This window comes from Cyprinodon tularosa, unplaced genomic scaffold (genome assembly GCF_016077235.1).
Source record: "Cyprinodon tularosa strain WSP-4 unplaced genomic scaffold, ASM1607723v1 ctg58, whole genome shotgun sequence".
Taxonomy (NCBI): Eukaryota; Metazoa; Chordata; class Actinopteri; order Cyprinodontiformes; family Cyprinodontidae; genus Cyprinodon; species Cyprinodon tularosa.
In genome coordinates, this window is record NW_024039318.1 from 508,774 (window position 1) to 528,615 (window position 19,842).

The window sequence follows — 19,842 nt, forward strand, 5'->3', positions numbered from 1 at the left end:
TAAGAACCATTTTGCACAGTTTCTAATCTACAATATGTGTTTTTATAAATCAGCGTCATCTGCACATATACTAATGGCTTTGTTCACATTCTCTACAACAATGCTCATTCATATGAATTAAAACATTTTTTTTTCTTTTACCTTGTGGTTTAACTTTTAGAAATGTTGTTCTTTTTCATTTTATTACATGCTTTGCCACTGACATACCTGATACTTCTATCACATTGTATTCATAGTATCTTTAAAACTACATTCTGTGTGTATTGAGGTTATTTTATCTGACTTACATTCATTTGATGATCAGATACATTTGAGGATAAAAAAAAAAATTCTGAAGCATGAACAGAAAAAATCTTTTCAAGCCTGTATAAAAAACATCTAAATACATAGCTTTGGATAATAACTGCTTAATAAGTTTTAGCAAACATTCACGCAAGGTTCAGGGATAACACTATTAAATTCAATTCAGTTTATTTATACAGCGCCAATTCACAACACATGATCTCTAAAGGCACTTTACAGTTCACCAGATCCTAGTCAAATTTATTTAAAATTTTCTATCTAAGGAAGACTAGTTGATTGCATTGACTCATTGAATCGAATGAAACCCCTCACACTAAGTATGCTTGTAGCGACAGTAGAAAGGAAAAACTCCCTTTTAACAGGAAGAAACCTCCAGCAGAACCAGGCTCAGTGTGAGCGGCCAACTGTCGAGGCCGGCCACTAGTAAGAAATAAGATTTTGTTGGAACATACACTATATTGCCAAAAGTATTTGCTCACCTGCCTTGACTCACATATGAGCTTAAGTGACATCCCGTTCCTAATCCATAGGGTTCAATATGACGTCGGTCCACCCTTTGCAGCTAGAACAGCTTCAACTCTTCTGGGAAGGCTGTCCACAAGGTTTAGGAGTGTGTTTATGGGAATTTTTGACCATTCTTCCAGAAGCGCATTTGTGAGGTCGCACACTGATGTTGGACGAGAAGGCCTGGCTCTCAGTCTCCGCTCTAATTCATCCCAAAGGTGTTCTATCGGGTTGAGGTCAGGACTCTGTGCAGGCCAGTCAAGTTCATCCACACCAGACTCTGTCATCCATGTCTTTATGGACCTTGCTTTGTGCACTGGTGCACAGTCATGTTGGAAGAGGAAGGGGCCAGCTCCAAACTGTTCCCACAAAGTTGGGAGCATGGAATTGTCCAAAATGTCTTGGTATGCTGAAGCATTCAGAGTTCCTTTCACTGGAACTAAGGGGCCAAGCCCAGCTCCTGAAAAACAACCCCACACCATAATCCCCCCTCCACCAAACTTTACACTTGGCACAATGCAGTCAGACAAGTACCGTTCTCCTGGCAACCGCCAAACCCAGACCCGTCCATCAGATTGCCAGATGGAGAAGCGCGATTCGTCACTCCAGAGAACGCGTCTCCACTGCTCTAGAGTCCAGTGGCGGCGTGCTTTACACCACCGCATCCGACGCTTTGCATTGCACTTGGTGATGTATGGCTTGGATGCAGCTGCTCGACCATGGAAACCCATTCCATGAAGCTCTCTGCGCACTGTTCTTGAGCTAATCTGAAGGCCACATGAAGTTTGGAGGTCTGTAGTGATTGACTCTGCAGAAAGTTGGCGACCTCTTCGCACTATGCGCTTCAGCATCCGCTGACCCCGCTCCGTCAGTTTACGTGGCCTACCACTTCGTGGCTGAGTTGCTGTCGTTCCCAAACACTTCCATTTTCTTATAATACAGCTGACAGTTGACTGTGGAATATTTAGGAGCGAGGAAATTTCACGACTGGATTTGTTGCACAGGTGGCATCCTATCACAGTTCCACGCTGGAATTCACTGAGCTCCTGAGAGCGACCCATTCTTTCACAAATGTTTGTAAAAACAGTCTGCATGCCTAGGTGCTTGAATTTATACACCTGTGGCCATGGAAGTGATTGGAACACCTGATTCCAATAATTTGGATGGGTGAGCAAATACTTTTGGCAATATAGTGTATATCTGAATCCAGCAAAGACACTCTCTCGCTACTTTGATGAGATGGCTTGAAATGTCTGATAAGTAAAGTTAGGGGTTTAAAGCTGAAAACCAGAACAGCACTAGAATTAATTCAGTGCACAGATGAATGGGCTTGGCCCTCTGTTATTTGCTGTCTGCTGGAAACTGACCACTGCTGCTGCAGATTTGAGCACATCTGAGAGAAGGTACTGTTTAGTTATAGTATCAAGGACCTATAAAGAACTAATGTTTTTGGTAGTTTTTGTGAAGTGTATAGGACAGTTTCTACGAGTTACTTGGAATCAGGAAGTTTGTATTGCATGAAGGATATCTCTTCAAATAAACAGTTCTTTTCCTTCAGATACTACCAAACCTCTCCATTTCACTAACTTTCATTTCCCGTCTCCCTGCTTACTTTTAGCCGGTCACAGATTTCCCCAAGGACACCGGGTCTCCGGCAACCGAGGCATGACCACTTTTCAAGCATTCTTTGTCACTGGTAAGTCAAGAGTTTCAGCTCGAGAGCCACCAGAAAATCACTTTTTTACAAAAAACTGAGGTGATCTGGTTACGCAGTAAGAACGACTCATTGTCCGGCTTCAAAAATCGCAGCTACCAGATGTCACTTGCCAGCAACCTTGAGAGTTCTTGTGCAGGTTAGAAAAAATAAAAGTCAGCCACAGTGATTAGGCGAGCACTGCAACTGCTTTGATTTAAAAGGATAAGTGGGTTCGACAAACAGCTCAGGTTTAGCAGCACCTCAGTGACTATGAGAGCTCTTAGGACTAAAGCTTTCCTCTGGATTTCAACCAACCACTGGTAAATTGAAAATAACGAGCACCGTGTGCCATGTGCCAATTTGTAATTGCTGACAATTTTTTTGGGGTGGAATATTAGCTGCAAGATTAGGATTAATTCTGAGGATGTATTAAAATTATGCTACTTTATACCCATCAGCATGTAAAAGGGCCAATGAACGGAAAAAAAACAAAAACTTCTGGTGTGTCTGTCTTTGACTCCGCTTGGCTTGGCTTTGTCCCACCTTAAGAGCCTGGATAGAAGGAATGCCTCTCGTATCGGGTGACCCATTGGCCCAGCGGCCTCTGCTCCTTGCCCAGATCATGGTGAGGGAGTGCACCAGGCGGGCGCTGTATTCCATGTCACAAAAGCACCTTTCTACACAACAGGGACACAGAAAATGGACCACAGCACAGTGCTTCTTTTTGGGCCTCAGCCCACCATAGTGGGATTAAAGACCTCCCCCTTTTTGCTTCCTACTAAAAAAAAAAAAAAATCTCCCAACTGATGATATGTTCTTTCAGCCAAGCCTGGCAGAGGTAACAGAAGGACCTGGAGCTCCTGGTGCCTCAGACAAAACACCCCCAGAGAGAATAAATGCCTTTAACACTCATACACATCTGGGTAAGTCCCACTGTTTTTTAAAAGGCTTTTTTAAGATTAGCTGTAGAAGTTAATTAATTAGAAGTTAATTAGAAGTTTGACAGGACGCTAAATAAAATTTCATCACGACGATATTAGCTTGAGTTCAACTGACAGGCTAAGCATGTTTATCGTAAAAGGCTGAATAATTACTCAAGACATGTCAAAAAATCAAGCTTGGGTTTTAGACATTTATATTTTTTCAGGGAATATTAAAGCAGTTTTGATCAGTCTTTCTCTTGACCTTCTTCAGGACTTTTGTTATTTTTCTTTGGACTATGGTTCTGGTTTGAGCCTTAATCTATTTAGCTTCTCTTTCTGAGCATTAGAAATTCATGTCTGGTGCTGTTGGCTGTTTTTGGTATGTCCCAACGATTCAACAAACAAAATGCAAACAAAGAATAACTACTAGTGATTATGTGTATTAGGGCTGCAACTAACAATTATTTTGCAAATCGATTAATCTGTCGATTAATTTTTCGATTAATTGATTGATAATTGGATATCAAAAGGTACCTTAAAAAAGACTTTTTACGAAATTAAATCAGGTGAAATTAAAATGGTTCCACTTGATGAGTTCTGGATTTAACACCTTGACAGGTGAAAACATTTTTTTATCTTTAGTGCAAAATGTTTATATATTTTTTTTATATATATTTTTTTACAATTTTGATAATAATGCTGCACTAAGTGGGTCGCTCTGTCAGCCAAAGGCATGTTTTTGACTCTCTACTAACTAAATTAGTCAATGATTATTTCAATAATCGATTAATCTGATTAATTGTTTTAGCCCTGATGTGTAAAGCTCTTTGGTTTCGTTCTTCAACTAAGGCTTTTCAATCTGCTTTTGAATTTACATGACTTGACCCCTTTAAGAGATTTAATTATACGTGGTTATACTGCCCACTATGCATGGCTATAAGAGGAACTTGGCTCCTTTTTCAACCTTTCTTGTCAAAAATGTTTTCACTTGTCAAGTTTTGCTCTCACATTTGATCAAATCTAATCCTGTAGAAAAAAATCTGTCAAAGAAATATAAAAAAACAGCCTCCTTCCTTGAATAGCATGTTTGTTTTCTATTACATATTGAAACTTTGCCATGACCAAAAGGGTCCTGTTTCATATCATATTTATATTTTTGGAGAAAGTAACATTATAGATGACTTACGGTACTAATAATTTTGGACACTATCACCAATTCAAAAACTAGGTCATTGATGAACTCACTGCATTTTCTGTATTTTATATTTAGAAAAAGAAAAGGACTGCTGACATAAATTTACTACAACAGATGTGACGCCTGTTTTGAGGCTTTGGATTCTTTCTAATACATTCCCAGATTCCTGTGAACAATGAGGATTATCACCTGCCAGTGGACTCTTGTGGCTATCGTAGCTTCACTCTCTGTGGTGTTATGCACTAAGGTCAAAACTACAGCCAAACCAAAGTACCTGTATACAAAGAAGCCCGTCCCACAAGTAACACCACAAATCCCGGTCACCACCAGTGTGCCCAAGACTCTTAAAATAGTGGTGACTCCAAAGCCTGCGCAGCCTCAGCCACAGCCTCCGCCGCAGCCCACTGCATTGAGGACCACCTACTTGGACCACAACCTTCCACAGCACTATGGTGAAAACACTGAGCCCCCAGGTGTCGGCCCAGACAATTACACCCTGGACTACAATGAGTGTTACTTCAACTTTTGTGAGTGCTGTCCACCTGACAGGGGACCCAGGGGGCCAAAGGGAGAAAGAGGCTCAGCAGGTATCAAACTAAATGATGTGTTAAATGTTATTTTATTACAATAATAACCATTGTGAGTGTAGCTTCATTTAATCATTTGTATTAACTTAGGACCCCCAGGTGATATAGGACCTGCAGGACCGCAGGGTATACCTGGACCTCCTGGAATGAGTGGTCCAATGGGCTTTAAAGGAGAGAAAGGTAAATACACTCAGGTCCTTATTGTTAAAGCATCATGTCTAGAAATGTTCAGATAAGCAGCACCTTTACAGTGAAAACAACAACAAGTAGACAATAAAAAAAATGATAGGTACAACAAGAATGATAAAAATGATATTGATAAATATAATAGAAAACCTGAATATACATGTATTATTAAAATATACATTTAGTAAATGTAACCTGAATATTTTCCAGCCCTTCTGATTAAATATTTTGTAGAAATGCCTTCCTCTGCAGTTACATCTGCAAGTACTTAGGGCTATGTTAGCTTCACATATAGAGATACTGAAATTTATCCTTTGTAAAATAGCTAAAGATAAAAGTTTTTTAATTGGAATATATTCTAGGCTTTGACTTACCTGTTCCAAAAAAAATGAATCAAGAATCCATAATGTCATTAGGAGATCATAAATACATGTTGTTGAGACAAGAAATATATTGAGTGCAAACCCTTGGAAATAAAGGGAAAAAAATGCTTTAATCTACACCATTCTATGGTATTTTTACTTTTGCTGTCCTGCTAGAAGGGCAACATTATAAAAATAAGTAATTTACAGGCTTTAAAATATTTCCTTTGAGTACAGAACCTAATTTCAATCTTTAAAGGGGTCATAGAATGATTTTAAAGGGTATTTGATGCTGGTCCTTAAGGTCTCTGAATATGGTGTGTAACACTGGTTGGGCTGAGAATGGCATATTTGCTGTTCTACCAGCCCTAAAGCAAGCCTGGTTATAAGCCCTAGAATAAAACAACAGTTTTTTTTTTCTTTTACGGTATGCTCATGGATATTTAGATGAGCTGTGCACTGATTGGCTGGTTTACAATGAGTGAAACTGCTGAGCAAAGACGCATCGTAGCAACAAGCACTAGGATGACCAGACGTCCTCTTTTCCCCGGACATGTCCTACTTTTCATACCTAAAAAACTGTCTGGGGAAAATTTCAAAATCCGCGATTTTGGTCGTCTACAGTGCAGCAGAACTGAGCTGTGAGCTCTGAGGCTGGTCCGGGAACTCCGTCGGACGGGGAGAGGGAGTCAGCCTGGGACGGAGCGACTGAACTTGAAGCCCTGGAGTGATGCCTCGGTTCGAATGCTCAGTCCAGTCCAGTCAGTGGCCTAGCAGCGGTCTGGCTCATTTTCAATAGAGAAACTGCCTGCTTTGTAATTCTTGTAGAAGTAAACACAACTCTAGGCTTAACAGCTAAACTGGTGTCTTACATCTACCTCTATTCATGTTCTTGGGCCGTGAACCAGTGGGCTGGTCTGTATGTCAATTTCGAGGCTTGACAAAAGTATAGGCCAGAACCAAATAAAGTGGTTTTGCATTCTATGACCCCTTTAAAGAGTTTTTAAACCACCTCTGGAAGAAAGTCCAAAAAACTGCAAAACAGCCACACAACACAAAATTTCTTTAAATCAAGACCCACCTTTTTAGAGCTGCCTAGCAGTCTGCAAACAAATCCAGGTTACAAGCCCCTGAAACAAAATATGCTTTTACACATTGACCTCTCCCTATGATTATCATGTTTATCGGGTTGATGATTTTTGTGATTTATGTGTTATGATTCAATGTTTCAATGATTTTTATGTACTTTGTTGTTGTTTCTATTGGTTCTACTTCACATTTGTTTGGATGTTTTTATGATGTTAAGCAGCTTGAATTGTCTTGCCACTGAAATGTGCAAAACTAATACAGTTTTACTCACTTACTATTTACTATAGTGAACCATATTTAACCAATTTACTATAGTTAATTTCCTGCAAAAAGTTTCAGAACACAGTAGGTGGGAAGCATATGATTTAGAGAGGGTGAAGCTGGGTGTTTTTGCACAAAAATGAATAATCATACTGAATTTGCAGAAGATATAATAAGAAGAGCTAAAGGAGGCTGAGTACAGAACTTTGAGGAACACCACTAATAAATGGAAATTATTTTAATTAAGGGTTTTCATCTGAAAATATGTGTCGCTAAAGAATACTTAGAAAAGGGTTGACATTGGAGACATCAAGAAAGGCTATTGACTGTCTTTCAACATTTTTAAATCTTTTTAAAGGGCATTGCAGAGTTTTCTCATGATACTGCCACCTGTGGCCAAAACAAAGAACTACAGCACTCTTATGCTCATTCTTGTAGCTTTTTGTCTTGTTTTTTTCACCTTACTTAGGGTTGCCATTGGTTTCTGGGTTGAACAGGATGCCAGTTTCTTCTGAGCATCAACAAAATCCATCCTGAATATAATGCTTCAATTGTTTGCTAGGTCGGACCAAAATAATATCGACGTCCCATCCGTCAAACAGCACTAGAGCTTCCAACCTGTTGTAAAATAAGTAGAAGATAGAAAAAAAATTGATAGAAAAGTCACATTATTGTCCCACAATGGGGATATTGGATACAGGCTTGAACGACTGAGGTGTCAGTCTACTCATCAAAGGATACTTTAGTAGAAAAGTCTCAAATAAAAAGACTATTTTAAAGATATTTTTTAAGTAAAAAATTACATAATGGCTTTTTAAAAGATAAACCCTTATCTTACGTTTTCAAATGAATCTTTTAGGGGATCAAGGTGAGAAAGGACACAGTGGAGCATCAGGGCCACCAGGTATTTCAGGAAAATCTGGACAAAAAGGTATAAAGTTGTTTAGGTGGTTGTTAAATTATTTTAAACTGTTGCATCCAAATTATTCTGATACCAGTTTCTACCCCTTTAGGTGAGGCTGGTCTTAAAGGTGAAAAGGGTGAAGCAGGATTACAAGGTGCCAAAGGTATACAAGGAGAAAAAGGAGAACCTGGCCAAAATGGAACTGGCGGTGAGAAAGGAGAACCAGGACCAGAAGGGCCTGTTGGACCTCCTGGCATAGCTATGGGGCAGGGTCCTAAAGGAGAGAAGGGGGATAAAGGGGACTGTGGCATATTTGGGGAGAGAGGTCCTAAAGGTGACCGTGGGGAACCTGGTGCTCCAGGCATTCAAGGTGCTATGGGGATTCCAGGATTGCATGGCAAACATGGCACCCCTGGCCCTGTTGGCATCAGAGGAGATCCAGGACACCCTGGCCCTCCAGGTGAACCAGGGGTTCCAGGGCCCCAAGGGCCACAAGGGATACGGGGAATGCCTGGGCCAAAAGGGGATAGAGGGTATCCTGGCATAAGAGGTGAGAGGGGCTTCCGTGGATTAAAAGGAGCAAAAGGTTCAGGAATGCCTCAGAAACGTTCTGCCTTTAGTGTCGGCATCTCTCCAAAGAAATCCTTTCCTCCTTCTGGCTTCCCAATCCGCTTTGACAAAATCTTCTACAATGAAGAAAACCACTTCAACATGAGCTCCAATAGCTTCACATGCGTCCACCCCGGGGTTTATGTCTTTTCCTTTCACATCACGGTACGTAATCAGCCTCTGAGAGCCACACTTGTGGTGAATGGGTCACGGAAAGTCAGGACACGTGACTCTCTATATGGCCAAGATATCGACCAGGCATCAAGTCTAGTGGTGTTAAGACTGGCATATGGAGATCAGGTCTGGATGGAGACGTTCAGAGACTGGAATGGGGTGTACGCCAGCAGTGAGGACGACAGCATCTTCTCTGGGTTCCTGCTCTACTCAGACAAAGCCTAAAACCTATTTGGTTTGCAATGCTGACAATCTGTCTCTTCTGCTTAACTGTTACAACCTCATCACAGCAAATGCTGAGGGTGCTATGCTATACTGTAACTGTGAAATACTTGTCTGTAAATTTGTTGTTTAAATTCTCTCATCAGGATTTGTGAGTAGACCAGTCACTCATAACCTCAAATGACATGTATCACCTTTTCAACCCTTAACAAAAAGGACAATTGTGATGACAGGGAGTCAAATATTTAAGGCATATCATACATACAATTGAGTTTCTTTGATTCTCAAAAAATATTACAAAGAATACAAACAACATATTAAAAAATATACTAGAATCTATAAAATACATCCAACCAACACTAAAAAATTATTTTCAAAAAGATTATTGGGGGACCTTCTATGTCGTTGTACATGTCGACCAGAAAAGTACTAGTTCTCATCAAGGTTTATTACTTCTGGTCAGAAGACACATGCCTCTCTGTCATGCCTTTATATTACAGACATTTTAGGGGTTGCCACTAATGAAACACTTTTTTACAGAACAAAATAATTCTTAATATATAAAGACGAAAACTTTAAATCAGACAAAACATCAGCATATAGATCTGAAAAAATCAAATGTCGTAGTCAAAAACACCTGCAAGAACCCCCCCAATAATTTACAGACTCACAGTATAGCTAAAAAAAATAATTCACTCTGATAGCGTTTCTTTGAGCCAAACTCAAAAAGGCTAGAAAAAACAAAAATTAAGACACAGAAACCTGCATTGAGTAAATGACATAGGTATAGCAAAGTTTAGAAGAGGTGTACCAGTAGAGTAGTCCCCTCCATATATATAGGCTGCATGTCTTTCCTCTTTCTCTCTCTACCAGATTACTGTGAAAAGGGCCTTTAATGCCATTAAACCTTTATATAACGAAAGCCTTACAGAGGAATTAAAAAAGACATACAAATGATCACGAACGTTTATTTTTGCTTTGTTATTGAAGAAACCATGTCCAGTATAACTACACATTGTGAATGTAATCATGACCGTTTTGGACCTTTAAACTTTGTCAGGTTGCATCAACAAATTGCACCTAAACATGTTTTTATGGAATATCTAGACTAAAATAAAGTAGTTTTAAAATGGTGAAACGGAAGGAGTAGGAATCAAGGTTAAGACCTACTTTTTATGTAGTTATTCTGCGTCAATACTCTTAAGACCTGTGCGTCTACAACTTTTTGCATACAGTATTCTCTGAAAAATTTGTGAAGCCATGTCACATTACAAGAAGAGTGTCTGTTAACAGTAAATCTGTAAAACTGCAGCATATCCTTAATTGGATTGGACCTTGACTGGGACGTATTAACACCTGAATGTGTTTTGAATTCAATCATACACATTTGAGCTCTTGTTGCATTTTAAATGTGGTTGCTCTACTTGAAAGTGATACCGTAGGTTATTGTTTTGTCATTTTCTACGCCTGTCTTCATATCAAATGTTGCATTCAGCTTGATATTTCGTATTAGTTTTCTACCATGCATCTTATTTTGGATGTTGCCCCAAAAAGTTCCATTTTGGTTTTATTTCACCAAAGCCTCTCATTTCATAATTATGCATTACTTTTATTGACAAAGCAGTTAAATGAATAAAAGATATCAATATTTTTGCAAGGTAGTATACAGTGACAGATTGTGGGGATCTGTAAAATATTCACTTATCCTAAATGAAGGGCCATTTACTTAATCCTGTAAATTCACTCAACAACTCCCTGCTCTGGTTTTTTAAATATAAAAACCCTTATTTTGTTCCTCTTACCAAACTGTTACATTTTTCTTTATGTTTTTCGCTAGTTTTTATTTGCTTTAACATTCACCTGACATTTGCAGTGTTATAAGTATCTATTTATACCCCTGAACATTTTCAGCACTGTTAAACATTCAGATTTACTCTAAAACTGATAGTAGTACAGTTTTATGATTTTTTTTTCTGTTAATTTAGGAAAAAAAAGTGTACTCTTAATTTCCAAAGATAAATAATTATTTCCACTACTGAAACATCTTTGACAGTACATCATGTATTTCTCTTCAGATTTTTTCATGCTTATGTTACAGTGTGGGGTCCTGTCACCTGTCAATGCAAATGTCATTTGAATTTAGAAAGCTTCTTGGAGGGGAAGCGAAACGTCTTCAAACCTTGGAAACCAAGTCCAGTGGATTGTTTTTAAACTTTTACGGAATGACTATAACCTGGATGACTGAGAATCTTCACTCAGCATGTCTCAAGTACAGAGCAATGAAATTCACTCTCTGCATTTAACCCATCCCCTTGGAGAGCAGCGGGCTGCCCATGTGCAGTGCCCAGGGAGCAGTGTGGGCTTAAGGGTCTTCCTCAGGGACCCAGAGTGGCATCCCATGGGTGTGTCCCAGAACCTCTGGAAGCCAAGCACAGTGCCCCAACCACTAGGCCTCCACTCCCGCTTATTTCTGACAATTCAAACATGTTCATATGCACATTTCTTTACATCGTCTGGCTTTGTACCAATGCCCAATAGCGTAAATATCGGTAAGAGGAGACAGCAGTTGCTTACAGGCTCACAACCTCTTAGGGGCCCCATTGCTGACACCTGGTTGGCCACCTATGCAACTGTAGACCAGGACGTCTCTTTGAAAATGTAATGAAGCAAAAAATGTCTCTTAAACCCACCTGATACTGAAGTGACTGACCACACCAGACCGTATTTATACCACAACACATGCCACATTTCAACATGAGGTGAGCCATTTAAACACAAGACCAATAGCAAAGCATACAGTGGTACTTTTAATTACCATGTTAATAACTGCATATAGTTCATTAGACGGTTGGTAAAAAATACGCTCATATAATATGTTTCAAACCGAAATTAAGATCTTAAAAGTACAATGTATAAGAATATTTCATTTTTTACACTACGGCTTGGAATTATGGGTAACCCAGAGTGGAGATTAAAACCATAACAGTTACGTACAATGTGTGAGCAACAATGGATACCCAAAAAAAGGAACTTAAATGGATTCCAGAAAAGAAAAAGGAAAGAAGAGCTGCCTGGAGAATGGAAAAAACTTCCCAAAATAAACACGTTCTTTCAAAGAACCGAGGAGGGAGAGGTGGATGTTGCTGCTACAGTGAGTAAAGATGTCGACCAGATGAATGGAGAGAGCATGGGTGAGAAGGGGGCTCAAGGTAGCTTGATGGCTTGTTGTGCTAATATACTAAAGTATATCCATGTCTTCTAAAGGTGAAGAATGATGAACTTTTGAATGAACTACTGAAAATTGCATAATTGTATCTTTTTGGCCGATTTATGGAACTATCACCCTATCCTGAGCCTTTAACACATGTTGTACTTCATATGGGGCTCACCCAGATAATGTTGGTTACGGGCCTATAGTTGTGTCGTTACGTCACTGCCAATGCCTTCCTCTTTGGCCACAATGATAGAAGAAAGTTTTGCCCCTGAATTTCCATCCCTTATTGTTGAATAATATTTAGTATTTGAACTGCATATTCATAAAGCTACTCCTGCAGAAATGGTAGCAATCACCGCTCTGGTGATTCTTGCAAAAGCAAATCCTTTTGTTCTATTAAGATGATAGTTTTTAGCATGCTGACATGTTTGCAAATGTTTTAATACATGAAAGCCTTTTGAAGATGAGGCCTCTACTGTCCTCATTTCTTTTTTTAACTTCTGTTAAAAGAATTATCTTTGTCTTTTCTCAATGAATTAAATATTTTTTTTCAGTGCTGCAGGATTGTAAACAAAATATTAATTGAAAAAGTCAACAGTTCATACAGCTTATAGAAAACTTTATTTGGTTTTGACAGAGATTTTCCTTTAGACTTAGTAAAAATGATGTAAAGAATTATGAGACCTTAAGAGCATAACTATATTATCAGAACAGTGGAATGGTATTAATCAGAGAGAGAAAGCTAAGCTTCAAATTATTGCTCTGTTAGATATGATGGAAACTGGACCAAAGAAGCTGAAATAGGACCGACTTGCAGATATGTCAAAGGACATTCTAAAAGAAATCCCTCATAACACACCTTAGGGTTCTGGAGTGTTGGTTTGTCCTGGAAACTGGTCTGGAGGTGGCCGACTAGTTAAGACCGGTAACTCCAGATGCAACTCTGTGTCCAGATCAAAAGACAGAGTTGGATCCAAATGCTTTGGTGTTGTTGGTTGAGTTGGAGGATTCGAGGAGAAGTGTGGGTGTGACACAGAAGGAGATGATGACATTTGGTTTCTGTGATGATGATGATGACCATTTGGAAAACTAATTTCTAGTCCTGTTGAGTCAAAGACAGAGAGACCTTAGAGGTCTGGCATGACTTTGATGGAATTTTAACAAATCAAACTTTAATCAGCCAGTGTTAGCACAAACCGTAAAGCAGATTTACTATTAAGCAGATATACTATTTACTATTACCTGTAACCTCTCCAAAGCTTTTGGGCTCACTCCACCTCATGATATCCAGCTTTGGCACCTTGGCTCTGCAGCTGTACCATCCTGGTGCCCGTGTGACATAGATGTGGTTTTGTGATTTCGCCGGTCCCAGCAGATGGTTGTTCTTGTAAAAATAGTAGTTAACTGGAGGGGCAGGTGCATGGGCGTTGTACTGGGTGTGGCAGATCAGCTTAATTTTATTTCCTGTGGGCTGTAAGTTTTTGTCATCAATCTCCAACACCGGCAGGGTTAGAACCTCTGAAAAAGATGAAAGGAAGAAAAAAGTTACTTTCTAATTTTATTTTGCTTATAGCATATTTTACCTGATATGAGCCGGATTCTGTTGCAATACTTTAAGAAGGGCTTGATCACTAGTTACCCTGCCTTTCTAATATATGTTTCAGTATCTCTTATTTAGACTCTTTTTGCTTTTTCACTAATTTTCAGTCCAATTTCTATGTCTGTGATATTGGCTGAAAAATGTTTCACACAGATGATTATGACCTTAAAATATTCAAAAGTATTTCCTTAACATCCAAATAACTTAAATAAGATTTTTCAGTCAATCAGTACTACAGGTGTATAAAAATGAAGCCCCTGGACATTTTGACTGTTTTTACTAACATTTGGGAAGGGAAGGGTGACTCTCAAGAGTTTGATAAAGTCTAGCAAGAAAAAATGCCACCTGTGCAAGAAATCATAGGATTGAATCACACATTTAGGAGCTAGAGGTAAGACAGCAACCTAGCCAGGTCACATAGACCAATGGGGGGTAGGAGATAGCTAACCTTCACAAGAGAATAGAACAGTCAAGGTGTACTCTCCAGACTGCTAATTACACTTCTCCAGCTGTCAATCTGATGGAGCAGTGTGGTTTTGTTGGTTGCTAGGAGAACAATACTTGTCTGACTGTGCAGTACCAAGTGTAAAGTTAGGTGGAAGGAGGGGTCCTGACGTGGGATTATTTTTCAAGAGTCAGGCTTGGCCTCTTAGTTCCAGTTCAATCTGAAAAACTCACACGAAGAGAAAAGACACCTAGGAGAAATTTATTGATACAATTACTTGTCTTTGGTGCTCAGACCTCGGCAGAAAACATAGCGCTTAATTTTGATAGATATGCATGAACAGGAGCAAAGAATAGGGCTGTTTCCCCCCCAGGCCTGAAACTGGTGGTGGAGGGGAGATAGATGAAGTTGGTCAGTCTGTAGACTGCTGGTTAGCGAGACGGTCTGCTGAGCTTTATGGAGAGATCCAGTGGATTGTGTGAGCTGATACTAGAGCTTCACTCAGGGACCTGGAAGATGGAAGTCCAGTTGGATAACACAGGTTGAGAGAACCTGTCCATGATGAACAAGCATGAAGCGACAATGGAGAGGAAAAACTGGGAAGAAACCTCTGGCAGATCCAGGCTCAACATGGCGGTCTTCTGCCGATCTTCTACTGGACCGGTTGAGATAAGACAGGAGGTGGAATCAAACGGTGTCATCTGAATGAAGTCACACAGCGCATCGACTCCCAGTTCAGATGGGAGGCCTTTAAAGATGAACTTTGGAAGCCGATTGGCTTTCTTGGGGGTGTGGTTCAAAGCTGATTGGCTGTGTCGCAGGTGGCTGTGGGAGAGCAATCAGTTTCTTCAATTGAACTTCCGCCTAGGCTCCATTACAATGAACTCTAAATACTTTAGTATACCAATATATTTTGGATAGTTTCATGCTCCTAGCTTTGTGGGAACAGGTTGGGGATGACCTCTTTCTTCCTCTTCCAACATGGCTGTACAACATTTCACAAAGAAAGTTCTACGAAAACGTGGATGAGAGAATTTGGTAAATGGTCTGTACTAATATAGCATTTTAACAATTGTACTGTAAAGAGCTTTGGGGTCCTTCTCCAAAGTGTTTACAGTACACTACATTAAGTTGTTCACAAACACACTCACAAACTGATGGTTCTAAGCTCCTCTGTGGCCCCAGCTGCCCTGGGGCTCACTGACAGAAGCAGGCTGCCACGCACAGGTGCTACCGGGCCTTCTGACTACCAGCATCAGACAAAAAGGATACAAGTGAGACGGACTGGGTGGGGGCCTTAAACCGGCAACCAGCTGGCTGCTGTACAAACCCCTACCCAGTGAGCCGCCCTCACTTCCCTGACCTTTAGAGTTTAGACGTCAGCACAAAAACCTCTGAGATGAATTAGAGGGAAGAATGCCAGGCCTCCCTTTTACAATTATGAGATAATAACTGTGTCTCTGAATAATCCATATTTCCCATAAATTGTCCCCTAAACCTTATGACAGCCTTACCAAAACAGCAGTAGCAAATATCTCTTAAATACAAGGAATATTTTTTTAGAATAGCTGTAATCATCTCCTTTAAACCTGTTCCTTTCACAGAAAATAAAGTGCCAGCGATTTTCTTTAGAAGTCATCCAGTAAAACATTTTTATTAAATTAGTTTAATAAAATCCCAGCCTATATTTAGGCTTCTTCTGAGGTGTTTTGGAGAACAATAATGAACAAATATACCTCAGAAAACGGAAGACAGGTCAGGGAGATGGAAACAGAGCTGGGATATAAAAAAATAATCCAAACTTCAAAGGCCACATGGAGAACTTTTTATTTCATCAATAAAAACTGGAAAGAGTATATCAAAACTCAACTCTTTTAATTTATAGCTGACCACCTAAGGTGACTGGTTAGGCTGTTGTCGAACAACAAGGCGTTGTACCTCAGCAGGAGCTGCAGAAACCCACAGCTTAGGCAGAAAATTTACTTCACTTTACAGCTCTGAATTTTACAGGAGTGTGAAAAAAAGTTGCTGACAAACATTGAAGAATTATTTTTTTAAATTCACCACAAGCAAAGTAAACAGCGAACACATGGAATAGGAGGTTTGTAAAAGGAGAGAAGAAATTAACTTTCTGACATTAACATTGTAGACTATGTGCAGCAGATACCAAATAATGCACTACTGCTTCAACATAACAGCCCCATCTTAAAACACGGGAGTGGAAGGATTGTGCTGTGGGGATGTTTCTTTTCTCAGGGGACAATGCACTGCAAAAAAATTCACTAAATAAGTTATTTTCTCTTAAAATAAGAGCATTTTTTCTTGAATTGAGGAGGTAATTGAGACACTTTGCCAAAAGAGCAAGACAATTTACATTTAAAATAATAACAAAAAACAATTGCATTGTCTAATTTCATGTGCATATTATCTAATGATCTTATTTTAAGAGTAAAAATGCTCAATACACTTAAGGATAAATACACTTAACCCTCTCCAGGCAGATGTTGCAGATTTGCAACAGCTAAATCCCACTTAGCTAATTACTCCACATCCATATTTTAACAGCTTTTTTTACTCAGAAGTACAACAGAAGGACTTAGTTGTGCATTTGCAACAAACAGTTTCTCTCCAGCTCACCAGATAGCACTGCTGACTCACTTTCAACATGGCTGAGTCCTTGGTGTCCCTGAAACAGATTTTCTAAGCACCAATTTCCTGTAAGTATCACTACCCATTTCCATTATTTTGAAATCAATACTACATAAGATGAATCATGAATGTGTATAGATATGACTCATGCCAATAAGTAGATTTTATCTCCCCTGGGGTTTTCATCAGAGGCATCTCGATTTCAAAGTTGTGGATTCGCAACGTGCGCCCAAACAGGTACCAATGGATGCTACATGCTTTATCTACCAGTTTGCCTATATTTTGAGCAACAGTTTAACAGAAACAGCCTTCTCAAGAGGTTTTGAGATGTCGGTGGAGAAAAAGTCTGAGAAAAAGTTGTCTCTAATTTTGTGAGCGAACTTTTTTTTTTCAAATTTTGTTTTGTTATTTTTTTGTTTTTTGACATTCTAATAAAGTTAATGTTCATATCAGATTCAGTCTTTAGTGTTAATTTACCACTCCGGGCCACTGTTGCAAATCTGCAACATCCCAGAATTCATTGCATGTGAAGGTCTCTCTCAAAAAAAAGTCTGAATTGTATATTATTACTACCCCATATGATAATTTTTCCAAATATCAGATTTTTCCTGCAACTAAAACTTAATTTGAGCCTGAGAGGGTAAATTTAAGAAATGTTTACTTATTTCTAGATCATTTTTGCTTTGTTTATCTGGTCAGAGTTGCTGAGAAGATGGAAGGCGCTTAAAAATTGTAGCTAAACACCTCCTAGAGGCTGAAACAAGACCTGGATGGAGATTCATGCTCCAATGGATGCCCAAAAACAAAAAGTCTGATATAAAAGTAGTGGTTTGGTTTGCCTTCTTAAAAGGTAAGGGTGTTTTTAGCATCTAAAAACATGAACTTCTGAGTTTTATGTTATTTGAGGACACGGTAATGATTCATCCTTAGGGCTTAGAAAGGTTTCAGCATTATTTGTGCTTATATTTCTGCATTATTCATGTCTGGTTAAAAACAAAACAAAACACGTCTTTGTTAATAGTCAGATTATGCTGAAGAATTTAGTCAATAAGCAGACAGAAAAGGGCAGTACAGCAACTGAAAAATACTTTTCTATTAATAAATGTGATTCTTATTTTCACCACATTAAGTATTAACTCACCTAAAATATTCACAGGAGTAGTAACTGACAACACAGAGTATGTTTGTCTCTTTGTATCCCAGGATGCTCTGCAGGAGTACATTCCTTGATCCCTCAGGGTCACATGGGGGAGGCGTAGATATAAGCTGCTCCCGTTCTGTACCATCACTTCAGTTCCATCTCTGTACAGGACCGTCTGATGGACGGGAACCTGCCCTCGGACACGGCACAGCAAATGGGGGCTATCTCCAACAAGAATAGGGTGTTGTGGTGTTTCCAAGATGACAAACCCACCTAAAAAAAAACAAAGAAGAAGGTTTCCTGTTAGTCAAACTGTGGAGTCAGTCTAATACTTTTATTTGAAATAGCGATAATCTTTTTTTGCATTGCAGTGCTAAAGAAGAACATGACCAGGCAAGGAGTAGGGTGATGGTTTGAAAGTTTTTTAATTTGGGAAAGAGGAATAAACACGGATATACAAAAACGCTTCTTTCTTGATTAGAAAAAAATAACTTACCATCAACATTGATCTCTACAGGTGGACTTCTGTGTGTTTTTATGCTTCCTATCTGCGTCTCCTTCTCTCCTTGGCAGGAATATTTGCCGCTCTCTTTAATGTTGGCCTTCCACAGCGGGAATATTTCCCCAGACTGTGGAAGCTGCACAGATCCCCTGAACCAAAGGTAATTCCATGTGGACTTGTAGAAATCATCAATGTTGCATCTCAAGCGTAGAGGTTCCCCGCTGAATATACGGCTCCTCCCAGAAACTATTTCAACAACTGACCTATATGGCGCCACAGTGGGAACTGGACAGGAAATAACACAAGGGTGAAAAACCATTGAAAAACAGCTCTGATTCTTTTATGTAGCAGAAGCATAAACTATAAATTAAAGAACCTTAATCAGTTTAATCAATCAATTTAAGGGGAGATTAATGATATAGTTGTATTTAGTACTTACCCTCAGACACAACCAGGTGTGGTAAAACTGCAAGAACTGAAGCAGAATAATTAAGCATTAATATGTCAACATATTAGCAAATATCTTAAATGAGACCAAAGCAGTAAACCAAAGTAAACCTACTGAGGAGGGAAATTACTGCATCCATTGCGCTCACTTCGTCTGTTCGACACAGAAGGGACAGGATTTTTTTATCGTAATAAAAAGAGAAGTGGAACTTTCTTCACACAGGATATCCTGTTTTCCAATAAATGCTGCCCTGATCAATTCCTACATTTAGTTTAATGCAGAAGTGCTTCATTTTCATTGAGCTTTATTTCGAAACATCAAAATTTTTTTGAAAGTGTACCAGATAAGTAATCAAAATTCAATTACACTGAACCGAAAAAATAAACCCATCAATTTTGTTGTTGCTCCCACTTTCCATGAGTTGAACCCAAATAGTTTTTCTAAGTAGAGAAAATTTCTCTCTTTTTTCTGAAATATTCTTATATTGAGTTATTCATGAATGTACCTTAGTAGAAAGAGGAAGTGCTGAAAATTGTCCCCAGTACTTAAACTTATTTAACTATTTAAATCAGGTTTAAAAACAGCTGAAGCATTGAAATACTTGCAGTTATATAACACTTTAATATTCCTGTTTAATTTTAATTGTGTGCAACGTTGGAGGGTTTGATGTAAATAAGGATCTAGTACGTCTTGGGTGTAGCGAATTAAGAGACGTCTACCTAAAAGCAGCCCATGAATCAAAGGCCTTGTTAACTTCAATGAATTTCACTCTATGATACACAGATATTCTATCCTCACAGATTGTGATCCACTCACCTCAGCATACCG

The 19,842-nt window shown here is 39.1% G+C and overlaps 2 protein-coding genes across 2 annotated transcripts; one reads left to right on the forward strand and one right to left on the reverse strand.

Annotated features, from left to right (window-relative positions):
* The first annotated feature begins 3,326 nt into the window (after nucleotides 1-3,326).
* otol1b (otolin 1b) lies at nucleotides 3,327-9,166 on the forward strand. Its single transcript, XM_038306388.1, has 5 exons — nucleotides 3,327-3,426; nucleotides 4,784-5,208; nucleotides 5,299-5,388; nucleotides 7,966-8,037; nucleotides 8,120-9,166. The coding sequence occupies exons 2-5, from the start codon at nucleotides 4,797-4,799 to the stop codon at nucleotides 9,016-9,018; spliced, it is 1,473 nt and encodes a 490-aa protein (XP_038162316.1). The 5' UTR covers nucleotides 3,327-3,426; nucleotides 4,784-4,796; the 3' UTR covers nucleotides 9,019-9,166.
* Nucleotides 9,167-12,831: 3,665 nt separating this feature from the next.
* LOC119797342 (Fc receptor-like protein 5) lies at nucleotides 12,832-19,194 on the reverse strand. The gene is made up of 6 exons (XM_038306389.1): nucleotides 19,129-19,194; nucleotides 19,006-19,041; nucleotides 18,561-18,851; nucleotides 18,065-18,337; nucleotides 13,472-13,747; nucleotides 12,832-13,331 (listed from the first exon to the last, which is right to left on the reverse strand). The coding sequence occupies exons 1-6, from the start codon at nucleotides 19,151-19,153 to the stop codon at nucleotides 13,090-13,092; spliced, it is 1,143 nt and encodes a 380-aa protein (XP_038162317.1). The 5' UTR covers nucleotides 19,154-19,194; the 3' UTR covers nucleotides 12,832-13,089.
* Between the last annotated feature and the right edge of the window lie 648 nt (nucleotides 19,195-19,842).

Bases quoted from the DNA above. Each gene is read 5' to 3' on its own strand.
- LOC119797342 (XM_038306389.1), bottom strand. From the start codon at position 19,153: ATGGATGCAGTAATTTCCCTCCTCA. The intron at 19,042-19,128 runs GTAGGTTTACTT...ATTCTGCTTCAG, and splicing joins TGCAGTAATTTCCCTCCTCA to TTCTTGCAGTTTTACCACAC. The intron at 13,748-18,064 runs GTGAGTTAATAC...CATCTTTTTCAG, and splicing joins TACTCCTGTGAATATTTTAG to AGGTTCTAACCCTGCCGGTG.
- otol1b (XM_038306388.1), top strand. From the start codon at position 4,797: ATGAGGATTATCACCTGCCAGTGGACTCTTGTGGCTATCGTAGCTTCA. The intron at 5,209-5,298 runs GTATCAAACTAA...GTATTAACTTAG, and splicing joins GGGAGAAAGAGGCTCAGCAG to GACCCCCAGGTGATATAGGA. The intron at 8,038-8,119 runs GTATAAAGTTGT...CTACCCCTTTAG, and splicing joins AGGAAAATCTGGACAAAAAG to GTGAGGCTGGTCTTAAAGGT.